Source organism: Podarcis pityusensis, assembly GCF_964106645.2.
Source record: "Podarcis pityusensis genome assembly, chromosome: 1".
Lineage (NCBI taxonomy): Eukaryota > Metazoa > Chordata > Lepidosauria > Squamata > Lacertidae > Podarcis > Podarcis pityusensis.
This window is the reverse complement of record NC_138028.1, coordinates 39,162,027-39,175,914: the sequence shown is the minus strand read 5'-3', so window position 1 is coordinate 39,175,914 and position 13,888 is coordinate 39,162,027. Positions and strand designations below refer to the sequence as shown.

Genomic DNA, 13,888 nt, shown 5'->3' with positions numbered 1-13,888 from the left:
TTTTTTGTGATGCCACCTTCTACTCTGGAGAGGATTCATGCCATGTTTTGGGATTCCGTGTGGAATGTGTTCCTATGCTTCTCTTTGATTGGTCTGAGCTTAATGTGGCACCAGTTTGTGAGAGCCAGCATGGTGTAGTGGTTAGGAGCGGTAGACTCGTAATCTGGTGAACCGGGTTCAATTCCCCACTCCTCCACATACAGCTGCTGGGTGACCTTGGGCCAGTCACACTTCTCTGAAGTCTCTCAGCCTCCGTCACCTCACAGAGTGTTTGTTGTGGGGGAGGAAGGGAAAGGAGAATGTTAGCCGCTTTGAGACTCCTTCGGGTAGTGATAAAGCGGGATATCAAATCCAAACTTCTCCTTCTCCAGTTTTTATCAGAGTTTATACCCAGAACTTACCTTTGCTTCCAAAGTCCCGCTATTACACATGTGAAGCAATAATAAAGGAGAACGTGTTCTTGGGTGTGTAAGCGTCAGCACGCCTGAGTAACATAGACACACCCCAAATTAAGAAGGGATGGTGACAGCTCCAGGGCAGGATTTGGCTTTCTGAAATACTTGAACTTTACTAGTTTAAGAGCAGTCTAGATGGGTTTACATTTAAAAGCCTCCACCAGGAGAGAGGGACAAAGCAAACAAATAATGGACACCATCATGGTGATGTCACATAGCAACTGCTGGATGAGCAGTAGATCAGAAACCATTGAGGGTCATCTGGCAAGGAACACACCCAAGATGTTTCTCAGGTCCCATGGCTACTCATTTCTCTGAGCTTTTCTCAGCCTTCCTTATCCACTGTTGTTGTTGTTTATTACATTTGTATAGTGCCCTATACCCGTAGATCTCAGGGCGGTTCACAACATAAAATTGCAATATAAAAAATACAAAAAATACAAAAAATACAAAATAAAAACATAAACAACCCAATACCCCCCCCGACACATTTAAAATGATGTCAATCAGCCCAAGTCCTGGTTAAAAAGGAATGTTTTCATGAAGTGTGTAATGAAGGCACCAGCCAAACTTTCCTGGGGAGAGCATTCTACAAACAGGGAACCACAACAGAAAAACCTGTTCTTGTGTTGCCACCCTCCAGACCTCTTGTGGAGGAGGCACACGAAGAAATGGCCTCAGAAGATGATATCAGGGTCTGAGTAGGTTCATATGAAGAGAGGCGGTCCTTGAGGTATTGCGGTCCCAAGTCTTTGAGAATACCGCAAGGACAAAGGGTTCCAAGGACCTTTTGCCATGGGATGGGCTCTGAATCATTAAAGGCTCAAAAGGCACTGCACTGCGTTTATACCTGTTGCATCCTTCCCTAGTCCCCTTTCTACCTGCAGACCTCTCACCCCCGTTCCCTACCTGCTGTAGCTCACAGGAGGACACCAGTGCAGCAACCTGAGCCTTACTTTGTGCCTTTGTGTATAATAGAAAAAATCTCGATGGATGCTATGGTTGCAGTAGGGGCTGTGAGCACTATGTGTTCCTGCATGAGTCTGACTTGATATAAAGCAATGATTTTTCCTAATAATAACTTTCTTCCCTTCCCTTATTTTTTAGCTTTCTAAGAAATATGGAGTCCATATCTGTGGAGAAGGTGGAGAATATGAAACATTCACATTGGATTGCCCTCTGTTTAAGAAGAAAATAGTTGTGTAAGGAACTGCGCCTTCCCTTCCCTTTAAATTTTAGCACTGGGAACATATTAACTTTTAGCTTGAGGCCACTTCTGTTGGCAGCGGCAGAGCATGTCCTCTAAGTTCACAAACACTCACTTTGTTTAACACTGGCAAAGTCCTCCACTAACCTAAATCAATGCCTGACAAGACGAGGCCTTCATAGAAAGCTATAAACTTTTTAGACATTTGCACTTTCGTTTACTTGCTGATTATGGCCTGCAGTAAAACTGGTACCTACACACTGACACTTTTATCCTTTCATGAAGTGCGAATTGCCTGTAATATTTATCTTTCATTACAGCTACATTTGATAAACTGCCACATCAGTAGCCTGTGGGTTCCATTAACTCTGTTTCCCTTTTCTCTCTCTTTCCCTTTTTTTTTTTTGCGTTTTAACATTAGCAATTTAGGATGATAATGCTAAACATTTTGCTTGAATTACTAAAGGATGTTTTTGAATGTTAATGTTTTGAATCAGTCCAATTTGCACTGAGTGGGTTATTTCTTTGCCATAAATTCTTAAAATGTATGTGTAGAGGTATGGGAAATTTCTTTATCCTTATGTAGATTTGTCAGTACAATTATGGTAAATAACTTAGCCTGCATCTATTATAGGAGATATTTTGACTGCTATTATCCCTCTTTCATCTGAGTTTACAGATTTTCTAATAAAACAGTATCGGTGTCTGCTCCACACCACTTTTAGACCAATAATCTCAGTGAAGGGGGTAATTTGATTACAATATCCAAACAACTCACTTGGGAGTACCCCAGTTGGCTACACTTGGGCAAAATGGTTTGAAGATCGTATTACTTGGAATATTTCAGGCGTGAAAGCTACCCTTCCAATAAACACAGAATTGATCTGAACTGAATCTGTGCCAGCTGAAAGTGCCCTTGAGGGTGCATTTATATAATAATTATGCTTCCACATGAGGATCTGCAAAACAATAAGGTCAGGCATAGGCTAGCATGTTGTAAGCAGTAAGAACATATACAGGTTTCCCAGATCCTTTGTGTAATGTTTATTATAGTATAGTGGCAAACAGTGTGAGACAAAATATTTCAGATCAAATTTTGATTCAACCACAAATTCCAGTGCCACTCTCCCATTTTATCCCAGATTAATATCTCCCTAAGGAAAGAGTGCTTCTATTCACCAATGCCTTTGAAGCCAACTAGATACATGATGTAACGCTTCAAAGGCATTGAACGTGCCCCTGCCATCTCAGTTGGGGTGGGTGGTTATGGCCTTCTTCATGTTGGTGCCCCAGTCATAAAAGGTTGTCTCCATGATATCTGGTGCTCACCTTCTTTTTGTGCTAAAGACCTTTATATTTTATGGCTTTTAGAAGCAATTTTAGAATGCATTGGTTATTTCTATGTGAAAAATTAAATAAAAATGGCTAGATAGATAGATAGGCCTGGAGGCATATGAGACTTGCCTTGCCAAAGCTAAGCAGGTCTGAGTTGGGTCAGTGCCTGGATGGGAGACTACCTGGGAATCACATGTATGCCACCTTGGGCTCTGTGGTGGAAAAAGGTGGGATATGAACAAAACAAAACAAAACACCTCTTCTTTTATGATACTTGTATTTTTAAGTGATTCCAGGATATTTATTTTTTTATTACAAGTAGTTTTATATCTCTGCTGAGGTAAGAATCAAGGCAATAAAACAACAATGAAGTGCACCCACATTGAGAACAAAACCAGACTAGTAAGAATGACAACTTCACTGCCTCTTAAAAAGCTTTATTTTATTTATTTTATTTATTTATTTTATTTTTGCTGCTCTTTGTATGAGAGTAGCAGAGTGGATAGGCGGGCCTCTATAGGTAACACATTCCACAACTGATTATTAAATTACTCTTACAAAAAATGCTGGTATCATCAGCCATTCTGGTTCTGGTTCTGCTTCTGCATTGCTTGTTTTCCCCTGTGCTTGGCAATTCTGTCTTTAATAATGCTGTCTACTATTTTTCCAAAACATGCATTATGTTAACTGGCCTGGAGCTTCCCAGATTCCCTCTGGAACCTTTTTTTAGAAACCGTTGTCATATTGGGTGCTTTCCAGTCTACAGAAACAGAGGCTGATATTAGGACAAGTTACATATGTTGTTAGAAGTTCACATCTGAGTGGAACTTTAGTCATGACACAAGATCTGTGATCCTTGCATGCCTGTTTAATACTGATTTGAATGTGCAGATAGGGCCATAATCATACAGTATGATTTTATCTGTCCTCTGTCCCATGGTTGACCACTAATGCTTAAAAAAAAGAACCTAATTGTTGAAATGTTCAGTGTAATCTGAAATAAATGTTTATGATTCTGTTATTACAGGGATTTGTCAGAAGTTGTTGTGCATTCAGCGGATGCATTTGCACCTGTGGCTTATCTTCGACTATTAAAATTGCACTTAGAAGATAAGGCAAGTACCGCATTCCAGTTTTAATATACTTATATTAATAATATTTATTTTTAAATCTGTTCTGTCTCATATCCGAGACTCAGAGCAGATAACAGTGATTTAAAAACAGACACACAAAATGTCCAAATGGGATCTGGGGGGGGGACGGGACACACAGATAAAAGGTAATACTGCTAAAGCTCCATTCCTTACCAATTTAAATCCTGGCCACCACAATACACCCCAAATGTAATGGTATTTCAGCATTTCAAAGTTGATGAGCCTCCAAGAGAAGACAGAGGAACATTAGTTGGACAGTTATCTATGTCTGTGCTCTTGCTGTTCATATTTAGTGTGTATAATTTAGGCAATACTTCTATATTACCTTGCAGATGATGGATGAGGAACCTCAGGCTCTCCAGGTGTTGCTAGACTATAGCTGTCATCATCCCTGAGCATTGGCCATGCTGGCTGGGGCTGATGGAAGTTGCAGTCCAACAATATATGGAGGACCACAGACTCTCCACCCTTGGTCTATAGTGATAACAGAGATGCGTTAGGCCCAAACTGTTAAGTTCTAAACCCATGCTCCAAAAAGAATACAGAGACATCATGCTGATGATCCACTGCCATCTACTTGCCTTTTTAATTATTTGAGAAATGTATGGATCTCTTTTCAAACACACGTTTCACAAAGTGGGTCACAACAAATATATATATATATCAACCAAAAATCATAATACAATTTTGAAACCCAATAAAACCAACCATTTCATTACATTTCAAACAGCACAAAATGACAATACTCAGCAACACATAGCCCTTAAATGCAGCAGTGAAACAGTAGGTCTTTAAGGCGCTTTTTAAAGGTATCGGGGGATGCAGCCTCTCAAAGAGTACTAACAAATTATTGATGGAAGTCTGAATCTGACAAGGATTTTCACAAAGGGATCACCCAAACACAGACACACTGAAAAAACCCGTTTGTGAATGGTCTTTTTGTACATTTTTTAAGGCGCAAGTCTCAAATACATACAACAAAGAATAAAAATTTCAACAGGGACTCTTAGCTGGCTTGAAAACTTTATGGGAGAGGGATTTAAGTCAAAAATAAACAAAACCCAATTGTTAGATAATATGGTTCTCTAAAACAATATGGCCTGTTCTCTAATTTATATATTTTAATTGCTGCTATATCTACTGTCCCTGTTATACCGAATTGCTAATTTAAATGTATCCCTATTGTGTTTCATGACTTCCTTGATTTTGTATGTGAGCTGGAATTGGTCTGTGACTGAAATAATAAATTCATTCATTCAATATGGCCTGTTTCAGCTTACATTACAGAAAATACTTTTAAAACAAGGCACAGGTAGTATAGGACCCATGTGAAACCTATGACAGAAAATCAGCCAAACTTCTGGCATGATTGTGGTTTTCAGGCACATAGATCTCTGGTGGGCCTGTCCATTTGTCTCTGTTTTGATAGGAGGTCTGTGAGAAAATTACTGCAGTGTTCAAGGAAAAGGTAGGCTTCCCCTGCCCTATGATTGTATTTATTACCACTCTTTGAACAATCAAACCTAAATCTAAAATTGAAAGAACTCTTAGTTTTCTTAAAAGCAGCTACATGACCATCAATAATGAAACAGTGGAAAACACTGAATTGTTTAAATCTTAACTTATGGAATTGCAGTCTTTCAGTAGCTGAAAAATTAACACATCAAGCATGGAATCTTCTGAAAACTTTTACGGAATATAGAAAATGTATATTTTCCAATTGTCATACAAACCATGTATATTCTCTTTCATCAGAAAAGCTGCAAGACTTTATTCTATATTCTATTAATACCTTTAGTCTTGAGCTGGGTGGCTCAACTTGTAAGATATACAGTTTCATTGGCTGTGGAATGACATTTTGACTTGTGTTATCTTTGTCCATATTTTATACTTCAGTTAAAAAAGTAACCAAAAAAATAGGCTAGCATTGAAGTCATAACTTTTTAAAAATTGCCAGAGTATATCTTCTTCTTGGTGATCTCCCGTAACTGAGTAAGATTGTCGTCCGTGAACACGGTCTTAATTCTGGATCCACACGTCCTTCCACAGTGGGGACATAGTTTTCAGAGCAGGAGTTGATCACAATGAGGGTTTGCCAAACGTGCCTTCCTCTTCCTGTGTTTGAGCATCTTCACAGTCCATGATACCTTTAGCAAAGATTGTCAGTGTTTATGTTACATTTTTTTAGATTTGCCTTGAGAGAGTCTTTAAACCTCTTTTGTTGACCACCAGCACTACGCTTTCCATTTTTAAGTTTGGAATAGAGTAGTTGGAAGACGATAATCGGGCATCCGTAAAACATGACCAGTCCAATGAAGTCAATGTTGAAGAATCATTGCTTTGACACTTGTGATCTTTGCTTCTTCTGGTACATTGGCATTAGTTCGCCTGTCTCCCTGTTGTTGTTGTTTAGTCGTTTAGTCGTGTCCGACTCTTCGTTACCCCATGGACCAGAGCATGCCAGGCACTCCTGTCTTCCACCGCCTCCCGCAGTTTGGTTAGGCTCATATTTGTAGCTTCGACAACTTTGAGAACACTGTCCAACCAACACTGTCTCCCTACACGATGTGTAAAATTTTTCGGGGACACGGTTGATGGAATCTTTCAAGGAGTTGGAGATATTAAACTAAAACGATGAAGTGAGAAAGCAATAGTGTTGTTAAGAACCTCAAAAGTGTCCTTTCTAACTTCTGTTCCTGTGATCAAGTTATGTTCTTCAGCAATATTGATCTAACAGTAATGATACCTGTGAAGCATTGTGCTCCCATGCCAGAAGTGCTTTGCGAATATATACGTCTGTAAGCTAAACCAGACAATAATAATAAAAATTATGTTAACATTTTCAGGGTTGGTGTCTTCCCTCGCCGCCCCCAGCTTCTCATGGCACAAATGGCATCCACTGTAGAAAGAAAAATAATAGCAGAAATGGTATCATGCTGTCTTGTAGCCTATTTAGAAATATTTACTGTGGCTATTTAGTTCCATGTGTTTATAATTACTATGGTATAATTGACACAAACAAAATATGAAGCAAAAAGCTTTGCACCTCAGATGCTCAGGTTGTGTATCAATTAATGTAGGATTATATAACAAGGATTCATAGTACACAGAAGCTAAATATATACTTCCCAAGATACACAGTAAGCTGCTAATACTTTCGTTGAGAGACAAATAATTTGCTTACAGACTGATCCTGTGCTCTGATACAGTCTGTTCAGGGATCTTTACTGCAAACTCAGGAGATTTCATTGGCACAGTAGAGCAGAACTTAGCTGTAGTGTCTAATAATACAACTGACCCATTTATTGTTGGCATTAAGGGAAGCTTGCTGTTTTGGAAAGTGAATTGGAAGGAAGCCAGCAGTCTTACAGAATGAGTGGTAGCTTCAGAAGTTGAAGCATTAAAAGCACAATACACTTTTACATGCATTGATGAAATTTGTATCTCAAAACCCAGTTAGAGGAAGAACACTTTTTTATGAACGACTGTTAGGTTGAGAGGACCCTTAACTCCTTCTGTGCTTCTATTTTCCCTCTCGAAATATCCTCCAACCATCTCCCCCCACTCCTGAGGAATATCCTCGAGTATTAAACAGCCTGCTGGAGTAACAGTGAAAACCACAATAGGGCGCATTTAGGTGCAGGGAAATTGAGTCTCTACAGACCTTCCAGTGAGTTTGCCACTAGCGTTCTTCACAGGTCTTTGTGTTAAATGCTTCTTTGTGCTAAAACATTTTGGTTTGGGGTTTTTTTGTACGTGATACTCAATCACCATTAATGATCACAGCTGGTTTTGTGTTTCGTTTAAAAATATTGACTTTTCAAGAGTATATAGGCATATGCCATAGTAGGTCTTATCTCAGAAAGCACTGCTGTACATTCATCAAAAAGAGACATAATTCTTTATTTTTAGAATTCTGCTTCCTAGCACCATGTTCCCCATTCTCAAATGTGCCATTTTAGTACACACCTTGTTTGACGAGGATTTTTTTCCGCAGAGCAAAGCCTTAAAATATTACTGCGAGACTGAAAATTATGCCAGTCGGCTATGTGAAGTGAAACCAAATAAGCTGAATAAGAGAACACTCTCGGAGAGGGGAGAGAAAGTGGAAATATATTAATATTTCTTAGGGGCACTGACTTTATTGCTCATGGCAAACTTGATGCTAAAATGCTCCATACATCACTACAATGTGACAGGCTAGGGAAAATGAAAAACACAAAGCTTTACATAAATCAGGCAAAAAATCATATTAAAATGCATAACATTTTATATAAGAATCAAGATTTTACTTTTATCTATTCAGAAGCTCTTTCCTCCTTCTTATGTAGATGTTTAAGATTTTGTTAAAGCCCCACAGTTTCAAGCAGTTTTATAGCAAATCATTTTTCAAATTCATTGTAGACAAAGCTGTCACATTCTTAAAGAGCTAGCATTTATGGAATTGTAGTTTAGATTTTGGTATATACACTTAATGTCTTGTAGAGTTAAGGAGGAAAATAGTTTGTTTTGTGTTGTGGTGGAATCATGGCAAAAGGCATTAAATCTTTCGATTAATTTATTTTCTGTCATACTATAATAAGCTACATTTTCAATAAATTGTAACTATGGAGGGGCATTTGGTTTTTCAAGAGCATAATGCATCAAATGATTTAAGGTTTTAACCCCATAGGACCAGAGAGCTATTCATACTGGCAAGGCAAGCATTTAGTCTTGAGTAATTTCTACTTCTTATTTCTGTGTTTATCCTTCTAAAGCCCTTCAACCAGTTAACGCATTGTAACTCCTGCAAAAGTAAAACATTCATGGTCCCATTCTAAGGCACAGTTAAGCATACTTAAGTAGTATCAGTGGAATTTAAGCCTGCTTAATTGTGCACCAGATCAAGGGCCATTTGAATAGCTTGACTTCTCGGTTTTGTAGTGAAAAGAAAACGGTTGCCTCACAAAAGAAACACATTTCTTGAACAGGAGATTTCCGTGTGGTACTGCACATGCTACCCCAACATCCCATGATCCACACCCTCTGGCTTAGTGTGAAAGTGCTTAGAATTCCATGGGATGTTTTTCTGTTCATTGAGGTAAGGTCAGAGTGGAGTATACAGTGTTGGTGCACATGGGGACATTGGGGCTGTGGTTTGCACCCTGAAGTGGGTTAATATCTTTAAAATGTTGATTCAGAGAATGTTGAACCTCCTCAAACATCAAATAATACTTTTAAGTCGGTTTGTATAGTTTTGTAGTACTGTATATCCATGTCAGCAAATCCCATTGAGTTCATTGCAGCTTGCTCCCAGATAAGTAGGCATAGGATTACAGCCGAAATTGATATATAAATGATTTCTTTTTCTAAATTGCTAAAATTAGAAGAGGATCCCAATTCCCACCAGTTCTCCCTTCACTGCATGCCGTATCGTCCTCAAGTGCTTCCTATCGATTAGGAATCTTTTATGGGACATGTGGGAGACTAAGAAGAGCCCTTCTTGATCAGACCAGAGGTTCATCTTGTCTAGTATCCTGTTCCCTCAGAAGCTTATGAGAAGCCCACAAACAGGACATGAGAGCAGTAACACTCTTCCACTGTTGTCCCATAGCAACTGGTATTCAGATACATGAGTACCAGTTCATGACTAGTACCAACTGATAGTACCAACTAGTCATGGCTTCATGACTAGTACCAATTGATAACTTTATCCTCCATGAAAAATTGTCTAAGCCGCTTTTAAAGCCATTTACGTGGGTAGCCAACATTACAGCCTGCAGTATCAAATTCCATTGTTTTTCTATGCACAATGTGAAGAAGCCCAACCTTTTTGTGTGTCCTGAATCTCCACCATTCAGTGTGAGAGGGGGATTTCTCTCTACCCACTTTCTCCACACGTACATGTTTTAAAGCTCATTAGTATTCTCTTTTGCTTTATATCTGAACTAAAAAAGTCCCATACATTATAACCTTTCCACATAGGAGAGTTGCTGCAGCCCCATGACTATTTTGGTTGCTTCTCTTTTTTTGCAGCTTTTTAAGCTGTGCAGTTTTTGAGATGCAGCAATCAGGACTACCCAGTTTTCGAAGTGTAGTCACACCATAGGTTTACATACATGCAGTTATTGACAGTTATATTTTCCATCCCTTTCCTAATGATCCCCACCATGGAATCCCCTTTTTTTCCACAGCTTCCTCATTGAGTCGACATTTTAATTGAGCTCACCAAATGACCCCAAGATCTTTTCCTCATTAGTCACAACCAGCTCCAATCCTGCCAGTTTATATGTGAAGTGAAGAATTTCTTTTGTCCCAGTGTGCTTGGTTTTACACTGACTTACATTGAATAGCATTCGCCAATTTGTCCTCAGTTTATCCAGTTTGTAGAGATCTTTTCAGAGATCTTTGTAAGCGTTTGTACATCTGCAAACCCAGCTACTACACTGTTCACCTTTTAACTCCAGACATGCTGTAAATTATTTAGAAAGCGTTCATCCCAATACAAATTTTTTTTAGGAGACACTTTTTATAACCCTTCATTGTGGGTATTGTCTGTGTATTCCTCTCTTTGCTCCATGTTCTTTAACCAGTTACCGATCCACAAGATTATCTATCCTCTTATTCCATTTGTGCCAAGTTTATTTAGAAACCTTTCGGTAGAATTTACTGGATCATTCCTGTCCACATGCTTACTGACACTCTCACGGAACTCTGAATTTTGGAGCCTAAAAGGTTAGTGAGATAGGACTTACCTTTGCCATCTTCCACAGCAAGACGTATTCTCCTTTAGATTCAAACTCGTAGTGAAGTTAATCCATGCAAAACCTGTCACGTAATAAGCAGTATACTATAGTGTATGATAGTACCTATTTGCTATATATATACATGGCTTTTTAAATATACCCTTCCCATTCACGTAGAATGCAGGCCCTGCTAATGTTTGTTACATGGGAAACAGATCAACAACCTATCTTTATTATAAGAGATCAGCTGGTGGGTCATATTCAGGCCCTGTAAACCTCCCCCACCCCAGTCTCTACCAACACCAGATTGAGAGCAAAAAGCTTGGGTGGTATTCAGCTAAACAGTTCTGCTAGCACAAGCATTCATCGCTGTGCTATAGTACTCCCTAAATCTGTTCTAGAGGGGCAAGGGAAAATCCACAGTATATTTAGGGAGCCTGTGGAGAGAGAAGAGGGAGGGTATGTTCAGTTGCGCTTGCGCTGGCAGAACTGTTTAGTTGGATACTTCCCCATGTTCCTGGTTTGTCTTGGTGAGCTCCTTTTCTCTTGGGAAATGTGAGCTTCCATAAGTGGCTGTGACATAATTACTGAACCTTTGGGACACCTTCTCATTCCCTGATGAGGGATGATTCCCTGTTCAGATGGGCTCTGCTCCTATGTCAGTTTAGAGCATTGATAGGGGTTGAGTTTCGTGAGCTACAGCCGTTGCCCTGCAAAAATCTAGTATGATGTTCCTTTTTCTCCCGTTATTTATTATGTTGGATAATCTTCAGTGCACAAAGAACTTTTTATCTCACTGGCTGTCATGGTGATGTTAGGTAGGTAAGCTATATGATGGACAATGTACCAAGGACCTATGCAGTCTCAAAAATTTTCAAAGCCGTAAAGAAAACATAAGCATAAGGATAGTGTAGGAAGATTTACAAAAGGTAGGCCTGGGCGTATGGAAGGGTAGACCAGAGCACACAGAAACCCCCGGTCACTGGAATCCATTGTCATAATTCATGATAATTCTAATAGAAGTCATATCTGAGCTGACCAGATTAAACAAGAATGGTATTTGTTGAGTGCATTGCATGTTGAGTTCAGTGTTCAAACATGTCATTCTCCTTAGTTATGTTTCGCAGGTGTTAATTTTACATTCTTTCAATTGAATATTTTATAATCACTCCACAGTTTGGGCTAGCATGCCTTAGTATAATAATCAGCTCCTGCTCTCTTCTGTTCTGTAATGCATTTTCTTTAGCTAAATCTCTTAATGTTTAACTACAAAGGCTCACTGGAAATTTGTTTTAGATTGTTTCTGGCAGCACAATGAACCCTTGTGCCTCAGGGAGAATAACATTTTATTCACTGTTCTGGTTTAATACATTACCGCACAACTTCAAGATGCATTTTTGCATAATAATGGAAAAGATTCCTCTACTCTTTCTTTATTAAAAACTTAAGAATGTTATTTTTCCTGCACATTTTATGCGTCTAATACCTTTTTAAAAGTATAGATATTGGCATGTCAAATGTGCTTTGTTTTATAGGTATATTATAAACTCTTAATAACATTATTTGTCACCTAACATTCATAGTTGTCCATGGAGGCCTCAGTTTCCTCTTCACTGGAAAACAAGGCCACTGTTGTATGAAGTGTAGCTTCATCAATATTTTACTTTTTTCCTGTAAGAATTTGATATGATATGCCTTGAATATAAAATCTCTTCATCCTTCTCATTTACAAAAGTTATATTGTGCTTCTATTTCTTGGACACCACAAGTGGTTTCATATATGGCAATTTTACATAGAGTAATTCTTTTTTTAAAAAAAGATTTATACTACCCTTCAATAAAATTCCAGGACTGACTTACATTTCTGAAACACATGTTGTTGTTGTTGTTGTTTAGTCGTTTAGTCGTGTCCGACTCTTCGTGACCCCATGGACCAGAGCACGCCAGGCACTCCTGTCTTCCACTGCCTCCCACAGTTTGGTCAAACTCATGCTGGTAGCTTCGAGAACACTGTCCAACCATCTCGTCCTCTGTCATCCCCTTCTCCTTGTGCCCTCAGTCTTTCTCAGCATCAGGGTCTTTTCCAGGGAGTCTTCTCTTCTCATGAGGTGGCCAAAGTATTGGAGCCTCAGCTTCAGGATCTGTCCTTCCAGTGAGCACTCAGGGCTGATATCCTTAAGAATGGAGAGGTTTGATCTTCTTGCAGTCCATGGGACTCTCAAGAATCTCCCCCAGCACCATAATTCAAAAGCATCAATTCTTCATCAATCAGCCCTTCTTTATGGTCCGGCTCTCACTTCCATACATCACTACTGGGAAAACCATAGCTTTAACTATACGGACCTTTGTTGGCAAGGTGATGACTCTACCTTTTAAGATGCTGTCTAGGTTTGTCATTGCTTTTCTCCCAAGAAGAAACACATAAAACAACATAAACACATAAAACAACATAAAAACTTTGACTTGGAGTTGGAGTTGGAGGGGACCTTGTAGTCCATTTCCCTCAGATCTCTCTTAGTTCAGGTAATCATACAGCCCTCTTTGCTTGCTTACTGTCTGGTGATGGGACAATTATATGGACCATTCTGATATGATTTGGCAAACAAAATACCTGTGTTTAACTGAAGTAATAATAAAAAAGTTCTGTTACCTGAGCTGGAAATAAGCCACATCAAAATTGCTGTCTAAAAGCAGCATAAGCTGTGCATTTAGGAAGCCTTCAAATCATAGTCATTTGTGTAAGTATTATATCACTGCTGCTTTTCACACTTTATATTGTTGTAATCTCTGTAGGCCTTAATTACAGATGGATTCCCCTTTGCTTGCTTTGGGGGGGGAGCACTTATTGCTCAAGGAATATAACTATAGAATTCCTGTTGTAACATTTTAATTTTTGAAGTAAATAGTATGGGGGAGGGGGAACCATGTAATTTTGTTGGGAATATTTATGGCATAGTCTTATGTGCTAGAATAGGAGGGAAATCCCATAATTAGCTCTGTCAAGTGAAATAT

At 39.0% G+C, this 13,888-nt stretch overlaps 1 protein-coding gene across 1 annotated transcript in view; it reads left to right on the top strand.

Moving 5' to 3' along the window:
- DPH6 (diphthamine biosynthesis 6) overlaps window positions 1-13,888 on the top strand; it is a 240,207-nt gene that overhangs the window by 86,446 nt on the left and 139,873 nt on the right. Inside the window, exons 7-8 of the mRNA XM_080980137.1 lie at window positions 1,563-1,657; window positions 4,025-4,112. Of these exons, the coding sequence (XP_080836263.1) occupies window positions 1,563-1,657; window positions 4,025-4,112 (183 nt within the window). The remainder of the gene's footprint in view (window positions 1-1,562; window positions 1,658-4,024; window positions 4,113-13,888) is intronic.